This window comes from Lissotriton helveticus, chromosome 3_1, assembly GCF_964261635.1.
Source record: "Lissotriton helveticus chromosome 3_1, aLisHel1.1, whole genome shotgun sequence".
Taxonomy (NCBI): Eukaryota; Metazoa; Chordata; class Amphibia; order Caudata; family Salamandridae; genus Lissotriton; species Lissotriton helveticus.
Window position 1 is genome coordinate 1,175,855,086 of NC_136061.1, and position 26,198 is coordinate 1,175,881,283.

The 26,198-nt window shown below is 43.5% G+C and overlaps 1 protein-coding gene across 1 annotated transcript in view; it reads left to right on the forward strand.

Moving 5' to 3' along the window:
* GLB1L2 (galactosidase beta 1 like 2) overlaps nt 1-26,198 on the forward strand; it is a 949,835-nt gene that overhangs the window by 625,886 nt on the left and 297,751 nt on the right. Inside the window, exon 14 of the mRNA XM_078681819.1 lies at nt 2,650-2,721. Coding sequence (XP_078537945.1) covers nt 2,650-2,721 — 72 coding nt within the window. The remainder of the gene's footprint in view (nt 1-2,649; nt 2,722-26,198) is intronic.

Here is a 26,198-nt window from a genome sequence, read left to right on the forward strand (position 1 = left end):
ACCAGGAGATCAACAGAATGTGGGTCAGGATTTTCCGGAACGCCAACCACACGCACGTTGCAACGCCGTGCTCTGTTTTCAAAATCCTCCAAGCGCCGAGTCATGAAATCATTCACCTTTCTGAGGTTGCCAATCTCCGTCTCTATATCTCCGAGACGTCGGCCGTGAGGCTAGATGACTTGAGATCCAATGACTTCACCTTCTCATTGGTTTTAGAGAGGTCGACCCGAATCAAGTTCACATCAATGGCCACAGTATCAATTTTGTGGGCCAGAGCTTCATATTGTTGGCCGATGGTTTCTCTCATGCCAGAAATGGCGCCCATGATGTCCTGCAAGGACGGCTCCGCCGAAGCCTCCAAAGGGTGCCCAACTGCACTCGGGCCAGGCAAGGCGGCTCCAGGGGACCCCTTCGATTGTGTGTACCGGTCCATGATGTTAGACTGGACCGGGCCCCCGCGAAGGGGCGTCTTGGTCTTCCGCCTCTCTTGGTCCCCTCTGCCAGCCATGATGGAGACCGCGTCCCCAAGGGACCCACGCGACCTGGTGAAAATGGCCGCAGGAGGACAGGGCGCTGGAGCCAAAAATCAGCAGCGAGGGCACATCGAGGTGTGAACCAGTCTGGAAGGATGCGAAGCAGGCAAAAGGCGCAACAGCAACCTCGCGCCGCTGGACCCAACAACAGCCAGACACCTCTGCCGGAAGACGTAGTCTGAGGCAGAATCGAAACCGAAAGTTATGAGGGGGACCCACAAGTCGAATCCCCCTGCCGCTGTTGTTCAACTCAGACACGGCAACAGAGCCTCACCAAGACCCGGGCGCACCACCAGGGCGGGCCCCGAAAGTTCGAGTCGACGTATCTGCGGTGCCCCTGGTCCATTTCGAGATACAAAAACAGCAGGAAGATCAGCCCAGGTTCCTCTACAAGAGTCCTCGTAATTAATCAGGATATGTTCAGGATATCATGCCGGGAGTGGCGGGGGTCCGGAGAGCGCTGTGCTCACGCGGCCATCACGGATGCCCGCCAAGCTCCTCCCCCTATTTTAGATTCTTGTTCTCGTGCAGACTCATTTTTATTAATGCTTATACTCACTCACTCTTCGTCACTCATTGCACTAATTCTCAATCATTCACTGTTATTTTCACTGACACCCCATTACAAAATCTCACTACTTGCTTTGTCACATAAGCACTTACTCTCCTCAACTGTGAAAACAGCGTTTTCTTTTTCTTAGCGGTTGTCAATATTGTAACTCTTGTGTATTTCTCCTTTACCCTTACACATAAAATGGAAATTACAATTTGCATGTACATGAACTTCACTCTGTGTGCTCTGCAGAGCAGCCATACCAGAGACTGGTTGAGGATATCTTCTGTAACACGATTAAAACCCCCAGACAGGTGCTGTGAGGATCTTGAAATGCCTTTAGCCTCAGTTCTAATCTAAAGCTCTCAAATGTGTCCCTTCATGAATCCTACCCACAACCTGAACACACCCAGACACCCTGAGGTGACTCAGTTCACAGTAAGCAGCATACACGAGTCATATGTTGAATAAAAAAAACTCCAGAAGCGCAACATCTCGGAAAAGCAAATACTCGGAGAATGCAAGATGAAGTAAAACTCACGTTGGCAATAGAAACTGCATCGCTCACGTTGATTACATTTAACAGTTATTGCTGTGAAATCGGGAACTTTTTCAAACTCAAGTTATGTACCCTCCAAGATCACAAAGGTCCTGGGGATGTGCTTTGTTGAACCATAGAATCGGGAAATAAAGTGCGCTATCCCCATACCAAACCCGTCATTGCAGAGCTCATGGCATGGAGCCTGGCTCACAAAGGCACTGAGGCATAGAGGTTGGCAACATCTCACTGGAGCAGCACACTGCTTAGCTTGAGTCATTTCTCTCAAAAGCACACGATACTTCATGTGCATAAATACAGCTTTGATACCCCAACTTGTTCTAAGAGTTAAAGTATTTCACTCCGCATAGGGCGGAGTGAAATACTTCCCCTGGAGGATAATTAGGAGTATGTATTCGTTGCTTGTAATCCTAATTATTTTACAGGGTCATTTTAATTAAAGTGACATAAAACACGCTCGCCTTCCCTGGATGAACAACAAGGGAGTTTTTGCTTTCCAAACTAGATCCAGAATATCAATGAAGGAACTGCCACTGAGATGCGATTGTGGAATAACCAAGCATTATGCTTTCTTAAAGGAGCAGTGACACTTTTCTAGTCTCAATAGGCTGCATCGTTTCACATTCATTGTTTTTATTTCCTTTAATTATTCCTCTAAAAATGGTTTCTGAAAGAGTTTTTCTAGCCACTCTTTAAATAGTTCTGACTTTTTTTCCTTAAAGGGATTTTAAAGAAAAATAAAGGAAATTTGGCCAATATATCCTCTGGAAAGAATGTGTCCTTATTTTTTAAATTGGCTTCTCTAAATAAAAATGTTTACGCATATATTAAAAGGCCACCAAAATTCTGCCTTTAGGAGGGACTACTCAGTGATTCTGACTTTAATGAACAATTCGTTGGTGGAGAGCTAGGATTACTCATAAGTAACTTTTCATTTTGTTGATTTGTTGGTTATTCGTTAAGATAAAAAATATTTAAACGTTTTGCCTCAACTCTTTTCACAGGTGTTTGTGAACGATCAAATAATGGGGTTCTTTGATTACAAGAATAAGGAGGTTTTTATTCCGGAAACTCCAGTAAGTGGTCTTATATCTGTATAACAGGCCAGCATGCATTGATTATGTATCTTGCAGTTCTTGTATAATGTATATATTATGTGAACAAATGTTTATACTTTGTAGAGCTCCTGCACTATTTGATTTCCTGTGTTTGTAGGATGCCACATACTGTGGTCCTCCTGAAGAATTTGGTAATGTATTTATCCAGCTAGATGCTCGCTTCCCCGGATACCTTAAATCAATTACATCCTTACATCAATCTCTTACTGGGGCACCAGACTGGTTGTACAACTATTTTGCAACAGCCATTAAACAACGGGCCATGTGTATGAAGGCAATTTTGCGATCGCAAACGCTGAAGTTGGCAGAATTTCGGCATTTGCGATCGCAAAATTGCTAAGTGGTATGTATGTAAGCAAAACAGCCTCGCAAAATAAGAAATCACAAATTTGCAATTCTCTATTTTGCGATTGGATTTAAGGAATCGCAAATTGCAATTCCTTAAATGCAATGTATGAGGCCCAGAAAAAGTGCAATTTGGCCATAAGGAATCACAAATTACCACCAACTTCAAGTTGGTGGTAATTTGCTATTTCTTTGAAAAATTCACTTTTTAGCATTTTTCAAGGTGCCATGTGGCACCATACATGCCCTTAGGGCATGTATGTGTGCCACATGGGCACTCATGCACATTTCAGGGGTGCAACAGGGTGTCCTTTTGACACCCTGGCACCCTTGAAATTGCATTCTCAATTTGCGATTCTCTAATTGAAAATCGCAAATTGAGAATGTCTTCCCATTCATTCCTATGGGCCTCTAGGCCCATAGGAATGAATGGGGAGGTATTCCTTAATTGCGAATTGCAATTTGCGATTCGGAATTAAGGAATATGTAGGATTTGCAAAATTATTTGCAAATCTTACATACATAGCATTTTGCGATTCTCAAATAGCGATTCCCTAAAAATTGCTATTTGAGAATCGCAAAATGTAACTTTCATACATATGGCCCGACATTCGCAATCAAAGAGATTAGCCCTGAATATGAGTCAACAGCTATTTCAATGATGTCATATCCTTTTTTGTGCCTTTCTAGACCTGGGATTTATTGACAATCACTACATTTGTGCTCGTATTTTGGGTGTCTGTTTGTCACAATTCAACCATTATTTCTGACTTGTTGAGGTGAGTCACCTTCTAGGTCCAAATCCGCTCGAGCCATTCAGAAACAGATGTCCCTAACTGATGCTTCTTGCAAAAGAAACATGACACCTCGTCATGTGATTTGTGTGCTGTGATGCACCCGAAAGAGTTGTGATAGACTAATCCCCATATGGTTTCTATAAAAGAAAAAATGAAAGTCCAGAGTCAATCGAGGACATAGCCCCAAACCCAGTTGTGTTCACCCTAACATCATTGAGAAGAAAACATACCTTCCTCTTTGAAGGTGGCATCATTATTCCACCCTTCTGCACAAGTGTGTTTTCCTCCCCTCGGGGCATTCTCAGCGGAGACTGCTGAATTTCAGAAGGCTATGTTGGCTATACTATCATCTTCCTGTAACACGCCATTGAGAGCCACCAAGGATTAGACAGGCCCATCATGGACAGCTATCCTGATGTCAGTATCTTCCGCTCCTCTGTCAAAATTGGCTCCGAACCGATCTACTAAATATACGGTCTCGCAGGCAAACATGCTACCCAACTTCTTCTGACTCTTCTTTGCCATTTAGAGCATCATTAGTTGCAATATTACCTAAGCTCTGAGTCCATCGAACCTGACTGCTGGTTTGGATTCAATTTCCTAAATGTCCATGTCATAGTTTGATGAGAGGACAGTGAGATAGGCATTTTTGTGCCTGCTGACTATACATAAATAGTCAACTTTCACAATGTAAGCAGATTTGATACCCTAATCAAGGTGGTTTTCTCTTTATCCTTCCCAGAATTCTTCATAAGAACAATTGCCCTACTTTTCAGTGATCAAAAAGGCCGCTGAAACACTTGCTTTCCCTTTAATTTCAGAGCAGCCTAATGTTTTACACGTGACTGGGATTTTGGTGGAGAAGCATCTGACGTTGTTCTCTCCTTCAATGAAGTCCTCATTCAAAATTACAGAATGAATGCAAAATCATCAGACAACTCCCTCGGTGTAATCTCAAAAGTATAATGTGGCCTCTTCAAGCCCTTTTTATCTTGAAGTACGCTGACACAAAAGAGCTTGGTAGTTCACACTTCATCAAGTAAGTCTAAGCAAAACACCATCTTGCGTACACTGTATAACAGGGAGTATAAAAGGACTGACATGGATATTAGGCGAAAAGACTTTGAGTCATGCAGCCCTGCCTTAAAGGCAATTCTGCTTGTTTATTAGAGCAATACACTCACAGGCTTTTTTGAAATTGTGGCCTTAGCCACATCCAAGTTGCCTGACGATGGTCAGTCTTTCCAGTACTTGTACAGGATGACTTTGCTTCTTAGAAGCATATACATTTTCTGAGAACTTTCCAGAATATGACCTGAGATTTGGCTTCTCTAGACCCTATGGCAGTGCAGGCGTAGTCAACATACCATCATGAGACAGAGAACCCAGTGGAATCTACCCAGCGCAACCCAAGGAGCATTACATGAGAAAGGAGCGGATTGAGCAGCAATCCGTTTTCTTATGTTATAGAGACTTCTAGATGCAGATTCCTTATCGTAGAATTAGCCTGGATCTTGAAATCTTTCATGAGCAATAGGTGGTGTCATTCAGGTTTGCGTGCGTGGCGTTGTCCTTGCAGAAGTGACGTGTGTGGTGCCTGTATTGCTGCCACCCCAGTGTGCTGACGTTGGTTCTTTTCTTTCCATGCCAGTCTGCGTAAATCCGGAGAAAGCAACCCCTGAGGTTTTTGTTTCGCCTTTGGGCAAAGTTTTTTTTGAGAATTCTTCTTCCGGTGTGGCAGAGATGTCCACTAGAGAGGCCGATTTCAAGCCCTACGGTGCCTGTCATCAACAGATGTCAGTGCCAGACCCATATCTTGTTTGCCTCCAGTGCCTGGAGCGTTACCACGACACGAAGACCTGTGCCGATTGCCGTGCCATGCTCCCCTTAAGGGAGTGGTCCGTCAAACTTCTTGCCGCCCTACATGCTACACCACTACGGTCTCGATCCCAGTTGAAAAGAAGGTCCTGGGATCAGTTGTGTAGTCCAAGATCCTCATTGCATTTAAAGTTGTCGGCCACATTGGTAAGTCCCACAAAAAGAAAAAAAACAAGGTGTTGAAGAGCTCTTTGACTTCACCCCATCCGCAGTTTTCTTCAGAAGGGACAAGGGAGTGTTATCATTCAAGGCCGAGCTCTTTGGTTGAGCCTGGACTGAGCTGGCTCCACTGCTCCCCGAGTTTCCGGGCGCTGGAGCGACCCCCGCTCAATTTCAGGAGATTTATGAGGCCATGCACTTCATTTGAGTGGCCCGTTCCAACCGGTGCGCCTTTGGGCCCCACGGGTTCGGAAGGGGTGCCCTACTGGTTCCATGTTGGCAACTCTGCCCCTAGCCCCTTGGATCCACAGATCGATCTGGACGAGCGCTGGTCATACCCTTTTGACCTCACCCGGCACTAATCCCTATGCCGATTCTCCCTGCGCCACTGGCACCCTCCGGCAGCACCATCCTCATTCTGATCCCTGACTCAAACAGTGAGCTGGAGGGGTGTCATCTGATGCTGACTGCAGCCATGCCTTCCATGCCAGAGCCTGAGCCCTATTCCTATGGAATAGGACTCGTGGAGGATCAGGAGGGGAATACCAGCCTTTAGATACAAACATGGACTGGTGTGAAGACTTGGCAGAGGCCATTGGTCTGGACACTTCTCCGGATACTGGCATGCTTTCTTACCCTACTGTGGCTATGCAGGATGGAGCGTCAGTTCCCATGGTGGTGAGAATGGCATCCGAAGTCCTAGACCTTAGCCTACCCTTAGTGGCTGTCAAGATGAACGTCTTGTGCTTCAGCTGGGAGGGACCTCCTCAGAAATGCTTCTTCTGTGTAATGACTCCTTACAGACGTCCTGCCTGGGACTTGGTCCAAGCCCAGCACTGGAGTTCCTGTGAACAGGTTGATTGCCTGCCACCACTGCCCTGCCCCAGAGGACCCCATTTTTTTTCACACAACACCCTACCCCAGAGAGCTTGGTGGTCCAAGCCTCCACCTCCTGTGGAAATCCTGGTGCATTCCCTACTGCCCCACCGAATAGGGAATCCAAGAGGCTGGACACCTTAGGCAAGAAGGTGTTTCCTTCCACCAACCTTTCACTGTGGTCTGTGAACACTGCATGCCTTCTGGGCTGTTACACCCATGCGCTATGGAATTTGGTTGCACAGGTGCTGCCCATGGTTTCAGGGGAGGCACAGACCATACTTACCCAAGCTGTTGCTGTCGGGAGGGATGCAGCTAAGTTCATGATCAGTTGTGGATTGGATACCACCGACTCGCTGTGCAGAGCGTTTCCTCGACGTTTCTTTTATGGCGCCATGCCTGACTGAGAATAACTGGCTTTTTGGGGGGTGTCCAAGCATCGCTTATGGACATGCCCTTTGATGGCTTCCGCCTCTTTGGAGACAAGGTGGAATCAGCACTGGAGCATTACAAGACAGCAGTGCTATGGCCAGGTCCTTGGAATTTTCCATGGCCCCTCCCCAACCCCAGTCCACTTTTTGCTACTTTCCTGGCCATGGACGGGGCTCCCAGTCATGTCTAAACCCTCCCAGCTACCACAGGACTCAAGCTTCCCAACCTCTGTTTGGCAGAGAACGCGCTACCCACAGACCTCGTGTGTTGGACAACCAGGGGGCAAGCCAGTCCACCGCCCCTCAGCAGCCGCAGCCTTCAAACTCTTTTAGTTTGGCCATGGGCACCCATTGGGAGTCAGGGTATGCCATCACCTGCCTCACTGGAGGTCTATAACATCAGACCAGTGGGTTCTCCAAATTGTCTGGCGGGAGTTAATCGCTCCCCTTTGTGACTAACCCTCCACCCATGCCACCTGCTTGTGACAGGCTGACGAAAGACCATCTTCCTTGCTCTGCCAGGAGGTGACAGCTGTCTTGGCCAAGGAAGCCATAAAGACGGTGTCGATGCCAGAAGTAGGTAGTGGTTGCTATTCTTGTTACTTGCTGGTGCCCAACAATGACATAGGCCTTCGTCCCATCAAAGACTTGCACTCTCTTAATTTCTTCCTCAAAAAGCAGAAGTTAAAAATGCTCAAGTTCGCTCAAGTCTTGACTGCCCTGGACCCAGGTGAATGGATGGTGCCGTTGGTCTTGCAGGATGCATATTTCCACATTCCTGTCCTGCTTACCCACAGGCGTTACCTGTGGTTCAGGGTAGGCCATGAGCATTCTCACTTTGCTGTTCTCCCTTTTGGCCTTGCTAGCACCCCTCAAGTGTTCACCAAGGCTACGGAGGTGGTTGCAGCCTGTCTGCAGAGATCAGGGGTTTCCTATTTCCCCTATCTCAACGTCTGGCTGTTAAAGTCGAGCTTGCCCCAAGGCTGTCATCCCCCACATCCAGACTACTGCGGACCACCTGCATTCGCTGGGGTTCACTATCAACGTGCGGAAATCACACCTGACTCGCTCTCAGACGCTCCCTTTCCACAGCACAGTTCTGGGCACGGTGCAGTTTTGGGCTTGTCCTCCTGAACTTCGAGTCAAGGATATTTAGGCTATGATACCAATGTTTTAGCCTCTATCATGGATTTTGGTGAATCTGACTCTGAGGCTGCTGAGACTCATGGCCTTGTGCACCTTTCCTGTGACACATGCCCGCTGGAATGTGTCACAGGAAAGGTGCAGTGGGTGCAGCATCAGGGTAGTCTCTCTGATATGGTTCAGATCTCAGAGGGTACAGCAAAAGATCTGCAGTGGTGGTTGATGACCCACGATTGGGTCAACTTCAGACCCTTCTCTAACCAAATCACACAGTAATTACAGATGCGGCACTCCTGGATGGGGCGGCCATCTGGGAGAGGTGGAGATTAGAGTACTCTGGTCTCCGGCAGAATCCAAACTCCACATCAACTTGTTGGAGCTCCAAGTGGTTAACTTAGCATTGAAAGCTTTTATTGCTTCCATCAAGGGAAAGCTGGTTCCATGTGGTACTGCAACAAACACAGAGGGTTGGGGTCAGGTTGTGAACCCTTAGTCAAGAGGCCCTGTGTCGCTGGACATAGCTGGAATCGCAGGGCATATTCCTGGTAGTTCAACACCTGGCAGGTTCCCTGAACACCAGGGTGGACAAATTCAGCCATCAATGCCTAGCTGATCATGAGTGCCATCTCCATCCAGAGGTGGCCCAAGGTCTCTTTCAGCGGTGGCCAGAACCTTGGTTAGATCTATTCACCCCCAATGAGAATGTGCAAGGCCAGCAGTTTTCCACTTTAGAGCTACCAAGGCGACTGTCGCTCCGAGAAGCTTTTCATCTGGAACTCAGGCCTCTTATATGCCTTTCCACTTCTGCCAAGAGTGCTCAAGAAGATCAGGAGCAAGCGGGAGCAAATCATTCTTATGGCTCCAGCCTGGGCACTCAGAGTCTGTTTTCACAAGCTTCTCCAATTGAACATTGATCCTCCGTTCAGGCTATCCTTTTGGGAGAATTTTATGTCGCAGGGTGGGGGTTCTCCACCCGAACCTGTCAACTCTATGCCTTCTTGCGTGGAGATTCAACATCAGCAATTGATAGCATTCGACCTTCTTCCCAAAGTTTGCAATGTTATTTTGGCGGACAGGTGGCCCTCCACCAAGACCGTGCCTGTGGAACAAATTTGTGAAATATTGTACAGAATATTGTACAGAAAAGTCTCTCTGCTTCCCTCTCTCAAGTTCTACTTAAATCCCCTATTGTAAATAGATTTTGTAAGGGGATTATACATATTTTCCCACCTGCCCATTTCATCATTCCTCAGTGGGACCTTAATTTGGTTCTCACCTTCCTGGTGTGGGCTCTGATCGAACCTCTGCATAACTGCCCCCAACGGTTGCTTACTAAATAATCTCTGCCAGGAGGGTGAGCAAATTGGAGGCTCTGTAATCCAAGCCTCCTTACCTGATCATCTTCCCTGATAAGTTGGTGCTTCACACCATGGCCTCTTTCTTACTGAAAGTGGTAACGCTATTCCACATAGAGCAATCAGTCACTGCCCACGGTCTATGCTCCTTCACACCCCTCAAAAGAAGAGGAGCAACTCCACCATCTGGACCCGAAAAGAGCATTGTCGTTCTACCTTGACCACACTAAAGAGTTCCAGGTGGACAATCATCTCTTTGTGGGGTACGTTGGAGAAAGGTTGTGCAGTGCAGAAGAGGACTACCTCACGATGGATCATCCTCTGCATCAAAATGTGTTTCCATTTGGCCAAGAAGCAGCCTCCTGAAGGCTTTTGGGCTCTTTCCACCAGAGCTATGGCTGCTAACATAGTGTTGCAATATAGTGTTCCAGTCCTTGACATTTGTCAGGTTTCAATGTGTGTCTAGACAGAGAAGCCCCAAGGGACGGTCTTTTTGGCCGTTCTATCGTGCAGGTATTCCTGCTCTAAACATGTCCGTAGTCCCTCACCCGGGGATGGTATTATTTGAGTATCTACTCAAAGGTAAGGAATCTGCGGCTAGATGTCTTTATCAGATGAACAAGCTACTTAACTTCGTAACTCCTTATCTGGTAGAGACATAATCTAGCCACAGATTCCTTACTGACTCACCCATTCTCCCTGCACTGTGGACAGGATGTTAGGGTTCAGGGCTGATTCCTTACAGGGCCCTAGTTATTTTAAACACCACTGTCAATGCACTTCATGATTCCTCACTCCTGGGGTGGGAAGTCCTGAAAAGTAACTGACGTCAGCATGCTGAGGTTGCACCTATATAGGTGATGTGGATGTCACTTCTGGCACGGATGACGCCAATGACGTCACACGAAACCGACCTACGCGATCAAGCGACGCACAAGGATATTACTCAAGGAAAGACTTCAGGATCCAGCCTGACGCCTGGGAAATTCAAGGGTAAGGAGTCTGGCTAGATCGTGTCTCTAACAGATAAGGCGTCACCGAAGGTAAGTAACTTGTCCATTCATGCTGATCATTGCATTGTAAGTTGACATAAACATATTAGAAATTAGTCACCTGAATTGGTATTGAAGGTCTAAAGGAGAGAACAAGATCTGTAATATACACTGAAGCTATTACTGTATTCCTGAAATTGAGTATTTGTTGTTCCACAACATAATGTGAGACATAATATAGCAAACATTATTATGTTTAAGAAGAGGTAGTGTATTATACATAATTAGCACTGACCTCTTTAATAAACTTAAATGAATTTCTTTTTTCTGCCGAACTCCTTTGGGACGGGTGCACCATTCATGAGGATGAGCTCATGTGTAAACTGCAAAACTCCTTCCAAAGTGAAAGTCAGGCACTCGGGGGTCAATAATCCAACTTTATTTCTCCAATGAGCAAACGCTCATATATATACAAATTGTTTCCCTAAAAAGCAAAGTACAGTTTTGTTATCAATGATGTCACTGCAAATGTTGAACTGATATTATCAATAATGTTGTAGAAAACTGAAAAAGTGGAGTAATATATGGGGTAATTAACAGTGAATGGCATGGGCGCCTTTTGTATGGTCCTCACAAGCATGAAACTATGCAATTTTGAAAGCCATAGGGCATTATGGGGTGCTCCTCCTAGAAGCAGTGAATAATAAATGAGCGCTTTTAAATAAAAATTTGGGGTGTCCCAGTACCTGCCCTTGGGGGCCATGGGAGAGCCCCAGAGACTCCACAGCCTTGCCGGCTCCCCTGCCAGAACCCATCATGGGTGCCGGCATGCGGCCCACTTTAAAGCCTCTAGGGTCCCGTGGGCCCTTTTCCTTGGGGCTATTTTCTTTAATTAAGGGGAGGGGGGCACACAGCTACCCTCCGTAAGCCTCTACAGGTCCTATCGGCCCCATGCCCAGGGGCTGGCTTTTTTTAAAGGCGAGAAGAGTGAGCAGATCCCCGTCTGAACCACTAGTAGCCCTAGAGACCCCAATCCTCGGGCCCAAACATAAATTAAAAGGCAGGGGTACATGCCCCTCATCCTCAGGGGCTTTATGTTTTTTAAGGAGAGAGGTGTGTGCGACGACCCCCTCCTCCTCGAACTAATTGTGGCCCTGGAAACCCACCCAGAGGGCCAAAACATACTTTTCTAAGGGGAGGGTGCACGCGACCCCCTTCCCAAGCCAGGTGTAGCCCCAAGGGCCTAATGTGGGTGGCACTCAGAAAACAGTGTGTTGAGAGCCACGGGGAGAGCCCCAGGCTTCCCGCGTGCACCTATCCTAGGTGCATCAGATGCCGCCTGTGCTCTTGCCCAGAAAAGGAACTGTTTATGCATTGTTCCATCCGGACGGGAGCAATTTGAGTTTCCCTGCTCGCAAGAGTGCAGGCAGGGAAACACATGTCTGCACCCACCTGGCGGGAGCATTTTTAAAGCTCCTGCCAGGTGGGAGCAAACATGTGTTCCCTACCCGCACAAGTGCTCCCGGAAATGACTGTGTCCCGAGGGTAGTCCCCGGGACACAGTTTGTGAGCCAGCCCCAGGTTTGGGGTGGGGAGGAGGAGTCGCTGGGGCCTTTTCAGGCTCCAGGGGGGGACGCACCTACCCACATTTTCATTAATTTCAATTTGGTCACGGGGATAGGGTCAACAGGGTATCCTAGAGGCCCAAGGTGGGGGGGCATGTGCCACCTTCCCCTAATTAAGTTAATGCACCACCGTGGGCCCTGGTAAACTTGGAGGAGGGGGGCTTCTACGATACATGTAAGTCCACACTCTCTTTTTTACAGCAGATTTATAGATCCTCTGCAAATTTGTAGCAAAATGTAAAAAATATATTTTTGGCCCCTGGGGAGTCCCTATGGAACATCCCACCAGGCAGAGTGGGGCAGGGAATACCTACCCAGCCCTCTTATATCTATTTTTCAAGTTATTTTCTGACTGAGTCCTGAGTTCTAAGATGGCTGCCACCAAATTCTTGTTGGTGTGGTGTCAGCCAATCATATCTCTTCTGGAGATCTGTTGAAACCACGGATCATGAAATATAAAAAATGTTCAAGCCTTCATTGCTCATAAACTATTGAACAGATTTCCACCAAATCACAAAAGTATACTTCTGGGACCAAGATCTAGCTTTCTGCCAAATTTGGTGCAGTTCCTTTCAGCAGGTTTTTCTATATTGTGGTTACCTATGGAAAAATGAATTGGGAAAACATGTTTTGCGGCCCTACCTTTTACTCGACTCCCATTTGATAGATCACCTCAAACCTTTTCAGGAAGGAGGTGAGGTGGATGAGCCTTTTTGTCTGGAAGTTCTGTGAAGGTCCGTAAAACAGAGCCAAAGTTTTTAGGAAAACAAGAAATGCTTTTTTGTATGGAAATGCAGACCTAACTATAACTACCAAGAGGGGTATCGCGAGCTAGGATTCTGAAAAATAGAAATTCTTCAGATTTTTGATTTTCAATAACTTTTGTCATGTTTGCTAACTCCATGAAATTTTGCAGACCTTTTCCTTTTTCTACATTGGCTGATGATGCAATCTTTCATGGTGATTAGTTAAAGGAGTGCAAAGAAAATCGACAGGTCACAAAACAAGTTTTTCCACCAATGCATTTTTTATAGACTATTTAACGAGACATAGCGTTACAATGGCTGAATGGATTTACATGACATTTGGAAGGAATATCCATTATGATGTGGAAAGTTATTGGATTTGATTTTCTTTAGTTGTTTTAAAGTAATAAGGGACAAAACATAGTGATATATTGGGCCGCGATATAATGTGGTACCTTCGCTGGATACCAGGGTACATTGCAATGACGAAACACAATATTACTAATTAATAGAAGCCTGTGCAAAATAAAAAGGCAGCCATATTGTTTAGACCACACTTTGGACCCGATTACGATGTTGGACGGACCTGAGTCCGTCCAACATCGTTTGCAAACTGGGACGAAGGACCTCCTGTCTTCAGTCCCAATCCAACAATTAGGATGCGACCGAACACTGCTCGGTTGCATTCCTATTCTTTACAATTGGAGCATGCCTTCTGACTGGAATGCTTGCTCTCATTGTAAAGAACTGAGGTGCAGTTCATCCCTGCACCCCGTGGCAGGCACCTCGATGTTCCTGCCACCGGGTCCTGGGATCAACAGGGGGGCACCATAGGTGACGCCCAGGCCGCCATCCAGCAGCCTTGCACCTATGAGGGCGCTCCTCAGGGACTCCAAAGTGGGATTCCCACAGCCTTTCTGTGTAGGTATACCTATTGATTTATATATTTTTAATAAAGCTTAAGATGTATCAGGATACTTCCTCAAAATTATCTAGAAGGTACTGCAGTACTTGTTGAAATAAAAATATATATGTGGCAAAATAAAATTACACATAATATAGGGTGGCTCTTAAAACAGCCTTTTGTTTTCTTTTTTTAAACATATTTGTATAGGTTTGTCAAGCCAAGGTTTTAGGTTTGAAATTAATGATGCTCTCGAAGGAAGGCTGACACTACCTTGTTCACATGTCTTTGAGTCTTTTCAATCTTAGCAGCGTTTTTAGTAGACCACTTCCACTTTTGTGTCTGACAATTATTTGAGAACACAAAATGTGTGTTTGGAAACATAAACATTTAGATAGAAAATGTCTCCTTCATCTCAATTTTCAATCTAACTCAGGTTAAATGTCTTAAATCATTGCCACCACAGTGGATAACTATAAAGTGGGGATGGTCACATGTACCAAAAGAGGAAAGTATAGGGAGTAACTGATTCCATTTCAAACCTCTTTCACCAATCCATGTTAGTTCTACTCCTTTCAAACCTAAATCATTTTCAACACTGACTTTCTTGCATGCTGTCTGGCCCAAAAAATGAAACCAACCTGTAACCATATTGAACATACACTGATGTACAAGAATAATGAACACAGAAGCAGACAAGCAAATATATAAAAAGTTAGATGATTGGCCAATAGGAAACAATATCATACCAACATCTTAATTTTGAAGGGAGAACAATTTGTGGCTTAAATACAATTTGGGCTAATAGCATAGCTCAATTGTACCAAAAGTCAAAATGAGGTAGAAAAAATAAACTAGTCTTCCACAATGATGTTTAATATGTATTAGAGAGGATAATGAAAACAAATGGAAAACTAGGTAGGGAATACAATTAAGAGGTAGAGAATTATGTGATTGGTTAATAACACAAAATGGGCTAAAAACACATCCCAAATACTAATAAATAACACAAACAACCATGGAGACTATGCTGACTGTAGGAAAACAATACAGCTCTATTTCTGCACACATTGAATACAATGCCTAAAAACAATACTTTCAGAAGCAAAAAGAGGAAATTGTACTACAACGAGAGGAGAAAAATAGTTGAATAAAGAGAAGGAAGATGCCTACAAAAAACAATAGTCCTGGTAAGACTACCATACATTTTTCTAATGTTTATCCACAACTGAACTTTAGTGGTAAAAAGGTTAATAAGAAGCAGTTGACAAAGAGAGGACAGTTAACAGTTAGCCATTCAGACAAAGAAAATGTTGCCTAGTCAAGAAAAAATATAAACTTTCACAAGAAGAGACACGATTAGGAATAAACTGCAAAGCATTATAACAGGTATCCTTAAAAATCTGCTTTAAACACTTCCTTTCATAAGGAAAAAGACAGAGAAACTCCTACAGAAACAATATGTTCTGCATTATATTGAAACAATATTCATATTAGAGGAAAGCTCTTAATTGTTTAATGAATTGAGTCAAAAGCCTTGACAGTTAATTTGCAACCTATAAAATACATAAACTACAGAAGAAACATTATCTAGAATAAACTTCTGTAAAATTTTTCAGAAAACTTGCACATCAAGCTAGCTAAGAAAGATCCTCCTGTGGGGCTGCTTTCTTACTTCACTAGGGCTACGGCAGTAAGGACTGCATTGGCATGCGGAGTAACACTCCTTGTTATCTGCCAGGCTGCGATGTGGGCATCTATGCACACGTTTACCAGTCATTACTGCCTGGACAGCCATGTCCGGAGGGATGGCTACTTTGCCCGTTTGGTCCTCCAGGATTTTCTGGTGTAAACTTGGTTCGCAGTCCCTCCTCCGAGGATGGTATTGCTGAGGTATCTATTCTCAATTAAGGAATCCATAACTAACTGTCTCTTTCCGATTAACCAGTTACTTACCTTCGGTAACGATGTATCTGTAAGAGACACCTGTTAGTTATAGATTCCTTACCGCCCCACCCATCCCTCCTGCTCTGCGAACTGATTTCTAGGGATAGGGACTCCCTTAAAGGGCCCTAGTCGCGGCGCACAAATATAACACATTACATCGTGGATTTTACACCGCGATGAATTCACAACGCGGTCGTTACAACAACCGTGTTGTTACAACGCAGTGCCATTACAACGCTAGTCGTTACAACGACTTGCTCTAGATGGCGCGCTGGACTTAGGAATAGTATGATTTACTATTCCAACTCCATTGTGGGCAACACCAAGGAAGGTGTTGGAATAGTAAATCATACTATTCCTTAGTCTAGAGCGCCATCAAGCGCAGACATTGTAACGACTTGCGTAGTAATGGCACTGCGTTGTAACAACACGGTTGTTGTAACAACCGCGTTGTGATTGCATCGCGGTGTAAAATTCATGATATACACGTTGTTTCCCGCGGCACATCAGTGGTAAGTGTCTTGCATGGCTCTGCGCTTCTGGCTAGGACAGCGGTGTCAGAACTGATGTCAGCGTGCAGTGGAGTTGTCTAAGTAGGTACCGCAACGTCATCCTGACAATCATGACACCGACGACTGACGCGTAGTCGACTGACGCCACCTACAGATGCGCAGGTGTACTGCTTAAAAAAAATCTCCTTATCCATTCTGACTCCTGGGGGAGATTCTAAGGTAAGGAAAATAAAACTAACATATGTCTCTTACAGATACATCGTTACCGAAGGTAAGTAACTTGTTCTTCAGGTTTCATGCTGGTATAGTGAAATACTGACTTTGTTTCCTAGCTGGACATCAATCCCAGCTCGACCTTAGATTGCCCATGAACTAACTTGCACAAACAAACCATGTTACATTTCCTGTTTTTCTGTTAATATTATAAAATGTATACTAAAAAATTTCTCTTATCCTTTTTAAGGCTTAGGAACTTATAGCTCTGTATTCTAGCCTACCATTTTTACTACCACTACCAGATGATGAAACGTGGCTAAATGACTTTATTTCTTAAAGCCACAGTTTGCTCTTGGAGGTCGATTCTGCCCCAGCTAGTTGATTAATTGGTATTGGACTCTGTTTCTGCTTGTTTTTTTTGTTAAATTTAGCCTGTTTTTATTGAGGCTATTGGTTATTTTTTCTCTGAAACTGATGATTTCATGGATCATATTTTTGTGCTTTTAAAATACAGTAATTTTTTATGTGCTGTGTATATTATTGCTATTTTTGTGCATCTTGTATGCTTTTTTGGCTGTTCGCAGCCAAGTAAAGAGAAATCTGATTCTGAGATAATGCTTCAGAACTGTATCAGATGAAGTCAGCAAAATGGGGAGAGACTGTTATTGTCTGGGAAAAACACTAACCGCATAATGTTTTCCACATTTATTCCCCAATGGAACAGGTGGATGATATGATGATCATCCAGTCCAAATTTCACCATGTGAGTACAGAGATACACAATTATATTCAGGAGGATTCACTCTTATGACACGATATTCCTTATATTTTTGCAATACTTATGAAAGTGAACTTTCTGTCATCTATTATGCTGTTCATGTTATGCAAACTGGAACTACTATACTGCTAATATAACAGCATAGGATTTTGTTGAAAAAGTGCATGAAAAAGATGAAACTCTAGTCTATAACTTAATCAACTTTATGGCATATCAACGAGGAAGAGATAAATGTTGGTTTTGGAGTTTGTTACTTTAGGCTGGACTGAGTACGGGTGGGACAATTTGTATCGATTTCTTCTTGAAGCGAATATTCCATATATTAACTGCAAAACACCCTCAGCAATATGTCCTTTGGATCTTGCCAATGTTTGCAGATATTTCAACCACAAGTTTCAAAATGTGCTTCAATACTCAACCAATAAAAATACCATTGGAGAAGTTTTCTCGTTTTTTGGTAACACTCTTTATTATAATTTTCCTGGAAATGTAGTACAATCTCAGTAATAATCAATGGGTTGCAGACTCCCACCAACTTAAAGGAACAGTTGCAGGAATGAAGTGGGGAAAATTAGGATGCAACGCCTAACAGGAAACTTAGCATGGTGAACAAAAAGCTGCTGCGTCACTGGGGCACCATCGCTGTCTTTGGTATGGAAACAAAGAGGCTCGGGGAAAGGTTGTGCAGTGGTGGGGGATTGGGCCAAATACACATGATCCCTGCATGCTTACCATGAGGGAAAGAGGAAGTGTGTAGGCGACTAGGGGCCCTGGGTCACATTGTTAAAGGAGCATTCCTTGTCTGAAGGTACCTCCCCTCAAGTGGGGAGCAGGCTACTGTCTTGGCTATCCATGGGCTGTCTCGAAGTATCAGGTCCCACACTTGTGCAAGGTCAGGGTTGCCTTAACCCTTCTATGCTTCATAATGGCACTCTCACATTCCGCCCACCTAGACAACGTCCGCCTCCATCCCAGTAAAGAGGGTACAGCAGGAGACTTCTAAGCCAGCGATGTGGCAGCATCTAACGATGAAGGCCAGGTCTGCAAATCTGAAGGTGATGATTCTGTAATGAGGTTTGGAAATCCCAACAAGCAGACAGCTGGTGTCCTCTCAAGATTGCAGCCAGTAGTGGCATTAACGAGGGCCATCACTGTTTTCCAGAAGGGAGTAAGGGTCGGGCAGCCCCATACCATGTGGTAAAAATCTGCATCACCTAGCTAACATCTGGGACATGCTGCCTGGATTCCCGGATATATCCTGTTGAATCGTTTAGGAGTCTGGTATACCCTACGCAAGTAATAACATTGGATTAATTTATAACAGGCATGCATTAACAGGCATTACGAGAGAGGTCTGAGGGGTACCACAAAGAATATTGACCCAGTCTCTATCCAACAGTTTGTGGCCGAGGTCGTTCACCCAATGGTCTCATAAGGGGGAAAGGTGTTGCTTAGCTTGGGAGAGCAGGGACAGATATAGAAGCATGACTGCATGATCCTGGCCTTTCCTAGTGCAGATAGCTTAGACTAATAGCGAATGCCACTGCAACATATCAAAGAAACTGGTAGGGATGGATATCAAACTCAGCTGTCAGGTCCTTGAAATTGTGCTGTTGGCCGTTTGAGTACCAGTCCCTGATAGTCATCATGCTCCTTCATTCCCTATCTTGCAACCTGGTCCAGTCTCCTGAAAGATAAGGTAGAAATGCCAGAGGGACGTTTCTGCCATAAGGAAGTTTTGTCTTTGTTTGTTGTAGCTTCTGGGCTCATGCAAATTGGAGGGTAGTCATTATGGGACCATCCGCTCCCACACAAATGTGAGGATGCGGTGTAACGAGAACAGTCACCAGGGCGGCACGTATGGAGGCAAAGTCAAGACGCCGTCACTCCAGGGTAAATTACACAAAAGTGCTGCCCATTTCAACTGTGCCATGAAATAATGTAGCTCTATATCGGATACCACAAGCCCACCTTCATCCATCAAGAGGTGCAGCTTGCTCAGAGCATTGCAACAGCACTCTGTACCCCAGATAAGTTGTGTAAGTAAGCTGTCCATTTCATTGAAAAAGGATTTAGGGAGGCAGACTGGCAGGGAAGAGAAATAATAGAGGAGCCGAGGGAGGTATAATTTTGGACAGGGTGATCCGGCCCTTTACAGACCGGGGGAATGTAAGCCAAATCTGAATGGAGTGATGCAGAGCAACAATCGTTGCCCTATCATTGCCCTCAAATAACTCTGTCTCAGTGTGCTAAACACTGATCCCAAGGTACCATAATGTTATCAGTTCCCAGTAAAGAGCCATCCCAACCTCCGACGGTGGAGCCCGTTTCAGTGGAGTCTATAGCGGGAAGGTTTTGGACTTGTACCAGTTGACCCCTGTACCAGATTGGCACCTGAACTCTGCTAGTGCTGTGACGGCCCCCTCAATGTCAGTGCGCTCACCTTGAGTGTAAAGGAGAAGGTTATCTGCATAGAGTGAGATATAAAGGGGCATGTCTTCTATCTGTAACCAACCCTAATGGTGTTGAGTGGGAGAGTGAGGGGATCCATTACCAAAGTGAATAGTAGGCCAAGAGGGGACAGCCTTGATGCATCCCCCTTCTGACAGTGTGTGATACAGAGATAGTAGTTCCAGTTTCTACCTGAGCCATTGGGTTTGTCAGCAGCCATGTCCAATGGAGAAATCTGCTCCCCGACCCATATTTTGCTATTTTTGCATACAGGTAGACTCAGCTAAATAAATCAAAAGCCTTCTCGATATCAGCTGCCATGTCCAGAGCTTTCTGGCATATTCTTGGAACGAAGTGCATAACCTGTATTAACTATCAAATGTTGTGTGCAGTACTCCAGGTTGGAATGAACCACGATTGATCCTCATGGATGAGGCTTTGTACATGGGGGATAAGCCTATTAACCAATATTTTACTTAAAATTGTATAGCCGACGTTGAGTATAGACAGGGGTCTATATGATGTAACTAGTTCCACAGATTTATCCTCATTAAGGAGAGAAACTAGCAATGCTTCACATAGTCAGTAACCTTAGCTATGTTGTATGATTTGGCCAGTGCACGGGCAACAACATTAATGTAAGTTGAGTAAAACTCTGTGGGCAGCGTGTGTGCACACGGGGTCTTTCCTCAGGCCAGTCCCTTAATAGCCCGTGCCTCCTGTTTCAGAAACTCTGCCCCCATCAAGGTCACAACCATGGGCGAAAGCTTAGGCGTCTCGGCTGCCAGGATTTAGTTATGCATTAGTTGGGGGTGCCTTCTTCCCACTGGGTGTAGAACTGCTTCTCATGCCAATCCAGTTTGAACCCAGCCAAATGCCTATCAGTCTTGACCCTGCACCCAAGGAAAACAGTCCAGTCCGACTGCCAGGCTAGGTCCTCCCTTGGTGGTCAGCAGGGTGTTGGGGACTCAGTAGCAAATGTGGGCCAGTGAGGTATGAGTCACCTTAGTGGCAGTGCAGCAATTTCCTGGGTCCAGGTGAGGGGGGATTTTCCACCTGTGCATCATTAGTGGTGGTCCAGGGGGAAACATCAGATGGTCGTGTTCCTTGGAGTCGGTGCGCAGGAACGTGCTGCTGAGCCCAGAACATCATTATTACAATTGAAAGAACTAAATTCTCTACGTCACTCTAATCCAGCACAAGTCAACAATATTATGGACTATATCCAATCTAAATAGTTTGATCCACTCTCTGAGAACACTAATTGTCTAGATGCTGTCTTTACTCAGAATGAATCGGAAAATCCATTAATGGACTTATCCAATTAGAAAATGGATATTCTAGAATTTCAAGAAACAATTTCTGAAATCCCTATCAGATTTATATTTGTTGCCAAACAACACATCATAAGAAGCAAGCAGAAATTACTGATCACTTTGAAAAAATGAAAGTGAGGATACATTGGCATGGACACATGTATCCCTATTTCTGTTTATGAAGAAAAACACAACCTCTGCAAAAACCATGAAATGTGCAATTTCTGCCTTGGAAAACTAGATTATAATTTCATGCCTTTCACATGAAGTTAATAATAATTTGGAAACATTTTCAATCGCTTCGGAACTACAGCAACTAAATTGATATGAAAGTATGTTAATTCAAACAGTGCATCCTTTTTAAACCATAGAATGCAACAAAAATCTGTAAAATGTCAGCCACATGAATTAGTGTGCTGACTGAAAAGAAAAGTTATTTTTCTCCTATTATATTTCAACAAAAACATAACCACTCTTGAAATTGAATGCAAACTAGAGGAACCTTTAGTGGTTTTAGTGAATGGATTTCCTACAGAAGAAACACATTTGGCAAAAATGTATTAGCTAAGAAGAAGTTTTTAAAAAGCACAACATTACCTTCAGAAAAACAAGATATACTATAAAGATTTTGATGCTGCAAATTGCATCTCCTCTACATACTTATCTTTTAAAAAAGCAAATTCAACAGGATAATTTCAAAAGATTACCGAAGTACAAGCTGAACAAATATATAAACATTGTTATATATACATGCAGCACTCAATGGACATGATAGATGATGCTTTAGAACTTTATCAGATGAAGGAAGCTAATGGAGGGTCTATTAGTGTCTGGGAAAAATACTAGAAACAAGATATTATCCACATTTCTTCCCCACTGGAAATGGTGGACAATATGATGATCTCCATTTTCAGCATATGAGATCCAAGCTGCATGTTTATATACAAATGATCCACACTTTCAACAAGATATACCTTATATTTTCACTCTTCTTTTTGAAAGTGAACTTTCTCTCACTTCTAATGTTGTTGCAAATGCTATATGAACTGGACCTGGCTTATATAGCAACACAGGATTTTGTTGAAAAGGTGCATCACAATGTAGAATATACCTTAATCAACGTTATGGCTTGTCATTGAGGAATACATTTATATTGGTTTTGAAGACACAGAGAATTGAAATGTATGTTCAGAAATTTAGAACCACCTACTTGGTTTATTACTTTAAGCTGTGCTGAGTATGGATGGAACGATTTGTATCAATTTCTTCGCAAAGCTAATGCTAATATTTTGGACATTAACTGCTAAACACCTGCAGAAATATGTTCTTTGGGCCCTGCCAATGTTTGCAGATATTTCAACAACACATTTCAAACTATGCTTCAGTACTTAACCAGAACAATGAAAAATCAATTTGGAGAAGTTCTTGATTATCTTTGGCGAAAAGAATATCAAGCAATAGGGAAACCACACATGTATATGTTTCTCTGGATCAAAGATGCACCAAAGTTTGGATATGAGTCTGATGACTCAGTTCTAAATTTATTGAACATTATGTGACTTTCCACATGCCAAACAAAAGAGAACGACAAGAAACTATCTGAGCAAGTTTTACACTTTCAATCACATAAGTACAGTAAATATTGCTTAAGAAAATATCGGAGGAAATCTAAATATTACTTAAAATGTCACTTTGGATTCCCAAGACCTATTCTACAGAAAGGAAGAGTCAACAATTAATGTAATCTTTAAGAGATGTGGTTACCGCAGAATCAATGAAAAACATGTACGATCTTAAAGACAACAAGTTTCACAACAGATCAATGACTACAACCTATTAATTCTATATACGTGGGATGCTAACATGGATATACAGTTTGTTACAGATAACTCAACAGTGGTTGCACGTTATGTTACGTCCAAACATCACAATTGGGAGAAAAGTAGATATAAAGAAGTATTGTAAGTTAAGTCTGCGGAGCAATCCTTAAGTAAAAGATTATACAGATTTTGCCTAAAAATTCTGCCTCACCGTGAGGTTAGTAGCTATGAAGAATGTGACTGCTTAAGTTCTTCAAACTCCAATGGTAAATCAATGGACATCTTGTGGCTTAGTTTAGGATTGTCATCCTTATGCTAAAGAGTTCTGAAAAGCGTACCCGAAATCGGATACCTTGCACATTTTAATCACACAAACAAAGACATTTTGAAACCAAATATGTTGGACACATACTATTGAAAGAAAACTCCATTCTTAGAAAAAGTATGGCTCAATGAAGTTGTTCAGTTCTACACAAATAGGAAGAATGTGACAGAAGAGTAAAAGGTGCCAATCGTTGTTTAATATGTCACACGAAATCTATTTTACTATTTAGCATTTCTTTCAACTATTTAAACCATAGCACAAAGAAGAACAACTAACGGGTCTCTTTTAATGCTATGAAGATGCATTTAATGTTTATAAAAATGACATTGCATTGCCTGAATTTCAGACATACTTCCAAATGCTTAGTCATGAAATAGAAGAAGAGAACAATATTAATCCAGAAATGTAACAAAATACTTCATCTACTAATAATCCTCAATTATTGATAATGAAGCTGTGGTAGCCATGGATGAGTTTGAAAATGCAATGGGCCAAATCAAAAAGGATGTACTCAATTTAGATAACTTAGTATCTCAGTAAAGTAGTGAACAAATAGAAATCTACAAATACTTAAAAGAATCAGTAGATCATGGACTTCAACATGAAAATGGAATATGTGAATGTACTACTTATTCTCTTTTCGTTACAATATGTGAGTGGACTAGCAGGCACCGTGAAAAGCTTTCATATTAAAGTAATTACTGCTTTTGTGTTTAAAGTTACTAGCTTTAATTTGTCTTGTGTAGTTACTACTCCAACTGGCTTAGCATCACATACATCAAAGAAATGACCTTACATCATCTACTCTTACTACCTGTGGAGAATAAAAATGAGCTGGAATACCTAAAATTAAATGCTGATAGATGCCAGGAACTTGGTAGACTCCTTAAAAAGATAAAAGGTGTGAATATAGATGAAGTTAGTACGGTTTCTAACTGAATGTTGGCATCTTTAATTTTTGTATGCAGGAAGTACTGAAAATGTCTTATGATGTGCTGTTTCGAGGCAAACATGTCATTGTATTTGGAGACTTATTACAACTAACACCTGTAAAAGGTTAACAGATTTTCAATAAACTATTCAAGAAAAACTCACCATTGTTTGGGAGGTATAGACAATATCAACATTTGGTTGCATTTTCACATAAATATGAGACAGGGTAACGATGAAGAATACGCCAAGGTATTGAAAGACATTCACCTTGGCATTGTAACAGATGAAGCAAAGATTATGGTAAGGACACGAAATACTAGAAAATTATTTCCTAACCTTCATTCACCTGCTGAAGTTATGCATTACCTTCGTTCAAAATCACAACCAGTTGATTCTTTAATGCCAACAGTAGAAGAATGTGCACATTTAAACAATGAAATTATACATCTGGAAAAATAAACCATTGTACATCTTTCTTTTAAAGTTAAGGTGGAGAATCACAGACTAAACATACCTATAACCAAAACTTTAGCTAATAAATTACAAAAGATGGAAAAATCTGTTTCATGTACAGCCGGATTGGAGAAGGATTTACAGCTATGTAAAAAGACATGCAAATTTAAATGTAGAAGGAAGACTTGTGAAGGAAGACATGGGATTTGTAGTGTACTTTGTTATGTCTGGAGAAAATGAAGTAATTGAATTTATTGTGGTCCAAATTTGACCACATTAAACAGCAAAAACCTATCTCCTGATGTGCAGAAAAATGTTTCTGTACGAAATAAGGATCTGCCTCTTATGGTTACCCCCACTTTTTGCTAAATGTGATACTATTTTTGAATAGTCTGACTGGGATCCTGCAAATCAGGACCCCAAGCTATCTGCTTTCTCCCTAACTTGCTATATCATTCACTTAGGTACACTCCAGATTGGATACTGGGGTACCCTTGACAGTCCATAGTATATGGTACCCATGTACCCAGGGCATAGGTACCCCAGAGGCCTCCCATGGGCTGAAGCATGTATTATGCCTCCCATGAGGGACCATGCAAAATTGAACTACATGCCTGCCATTCCAGCCTGTGTAGGTTGGTGCATGCACCACTTAAGATATAGGTTTACTATATCTAAAGGTCACTACACTTAAAACCTATAAGTCACCCCTATAGCAGGTCTTAACAATCCTGAAGGCAGGGTGCTTGGTTCTAAGTGAGTGGGTGCCACTGCATGAGCAGAACACCCCTGCAGCCTACAGAGTCCATTCTCCCGGGTTGTTAGTGCTGCAGCCATTTACGACATATAGAGTGGCATTATGCAACCGCGTGATGACCAACTCTAAAACGTCTGAAAATAACCCTATTGTGTTTAGTGTCAAACATTGTGGAATCATACGGTGTGTGGGAGGTATGATTCCACCCCTCAGAAATGAGCTTTGTGAGGTCCCTGGTGTTCCCGGTACCAGCCTTCTAGTCCCGGGCAGCCCAAAATGGTTGCTGCCGACCAGAGAAACATTTCTGCCCTCCTGCTGCTGAGCCAAGCTCGAGCAAGGGAAGACAGAACAATAGGCGTCCTGTCACAGGGAGGTGTGACCACTTCCCAGACAGGATTTAGTGTATTCGGCCTGGGTGGGTGCGCTTGCCAGCGACCGAAAGTCTGCATGAGGGGAACATTTAGTGTCCCTGTGCATAGTCCAGTTCAAACCAGTCTTGGGAACCGTTGACTCCTGCTCTGGCGCGAAACTGGACAAAGGACATGGGAGTAACCTCCCCAGTGTCCTGACCCTCCCCTGGGAGGGTCCCCTGAATCTGTCCAACACTCTCCCATGAGTACAAATGGGCTTACTTGGCTGTAGGATCCTAAATTCGTCGTGGACAAGATTCTGAACC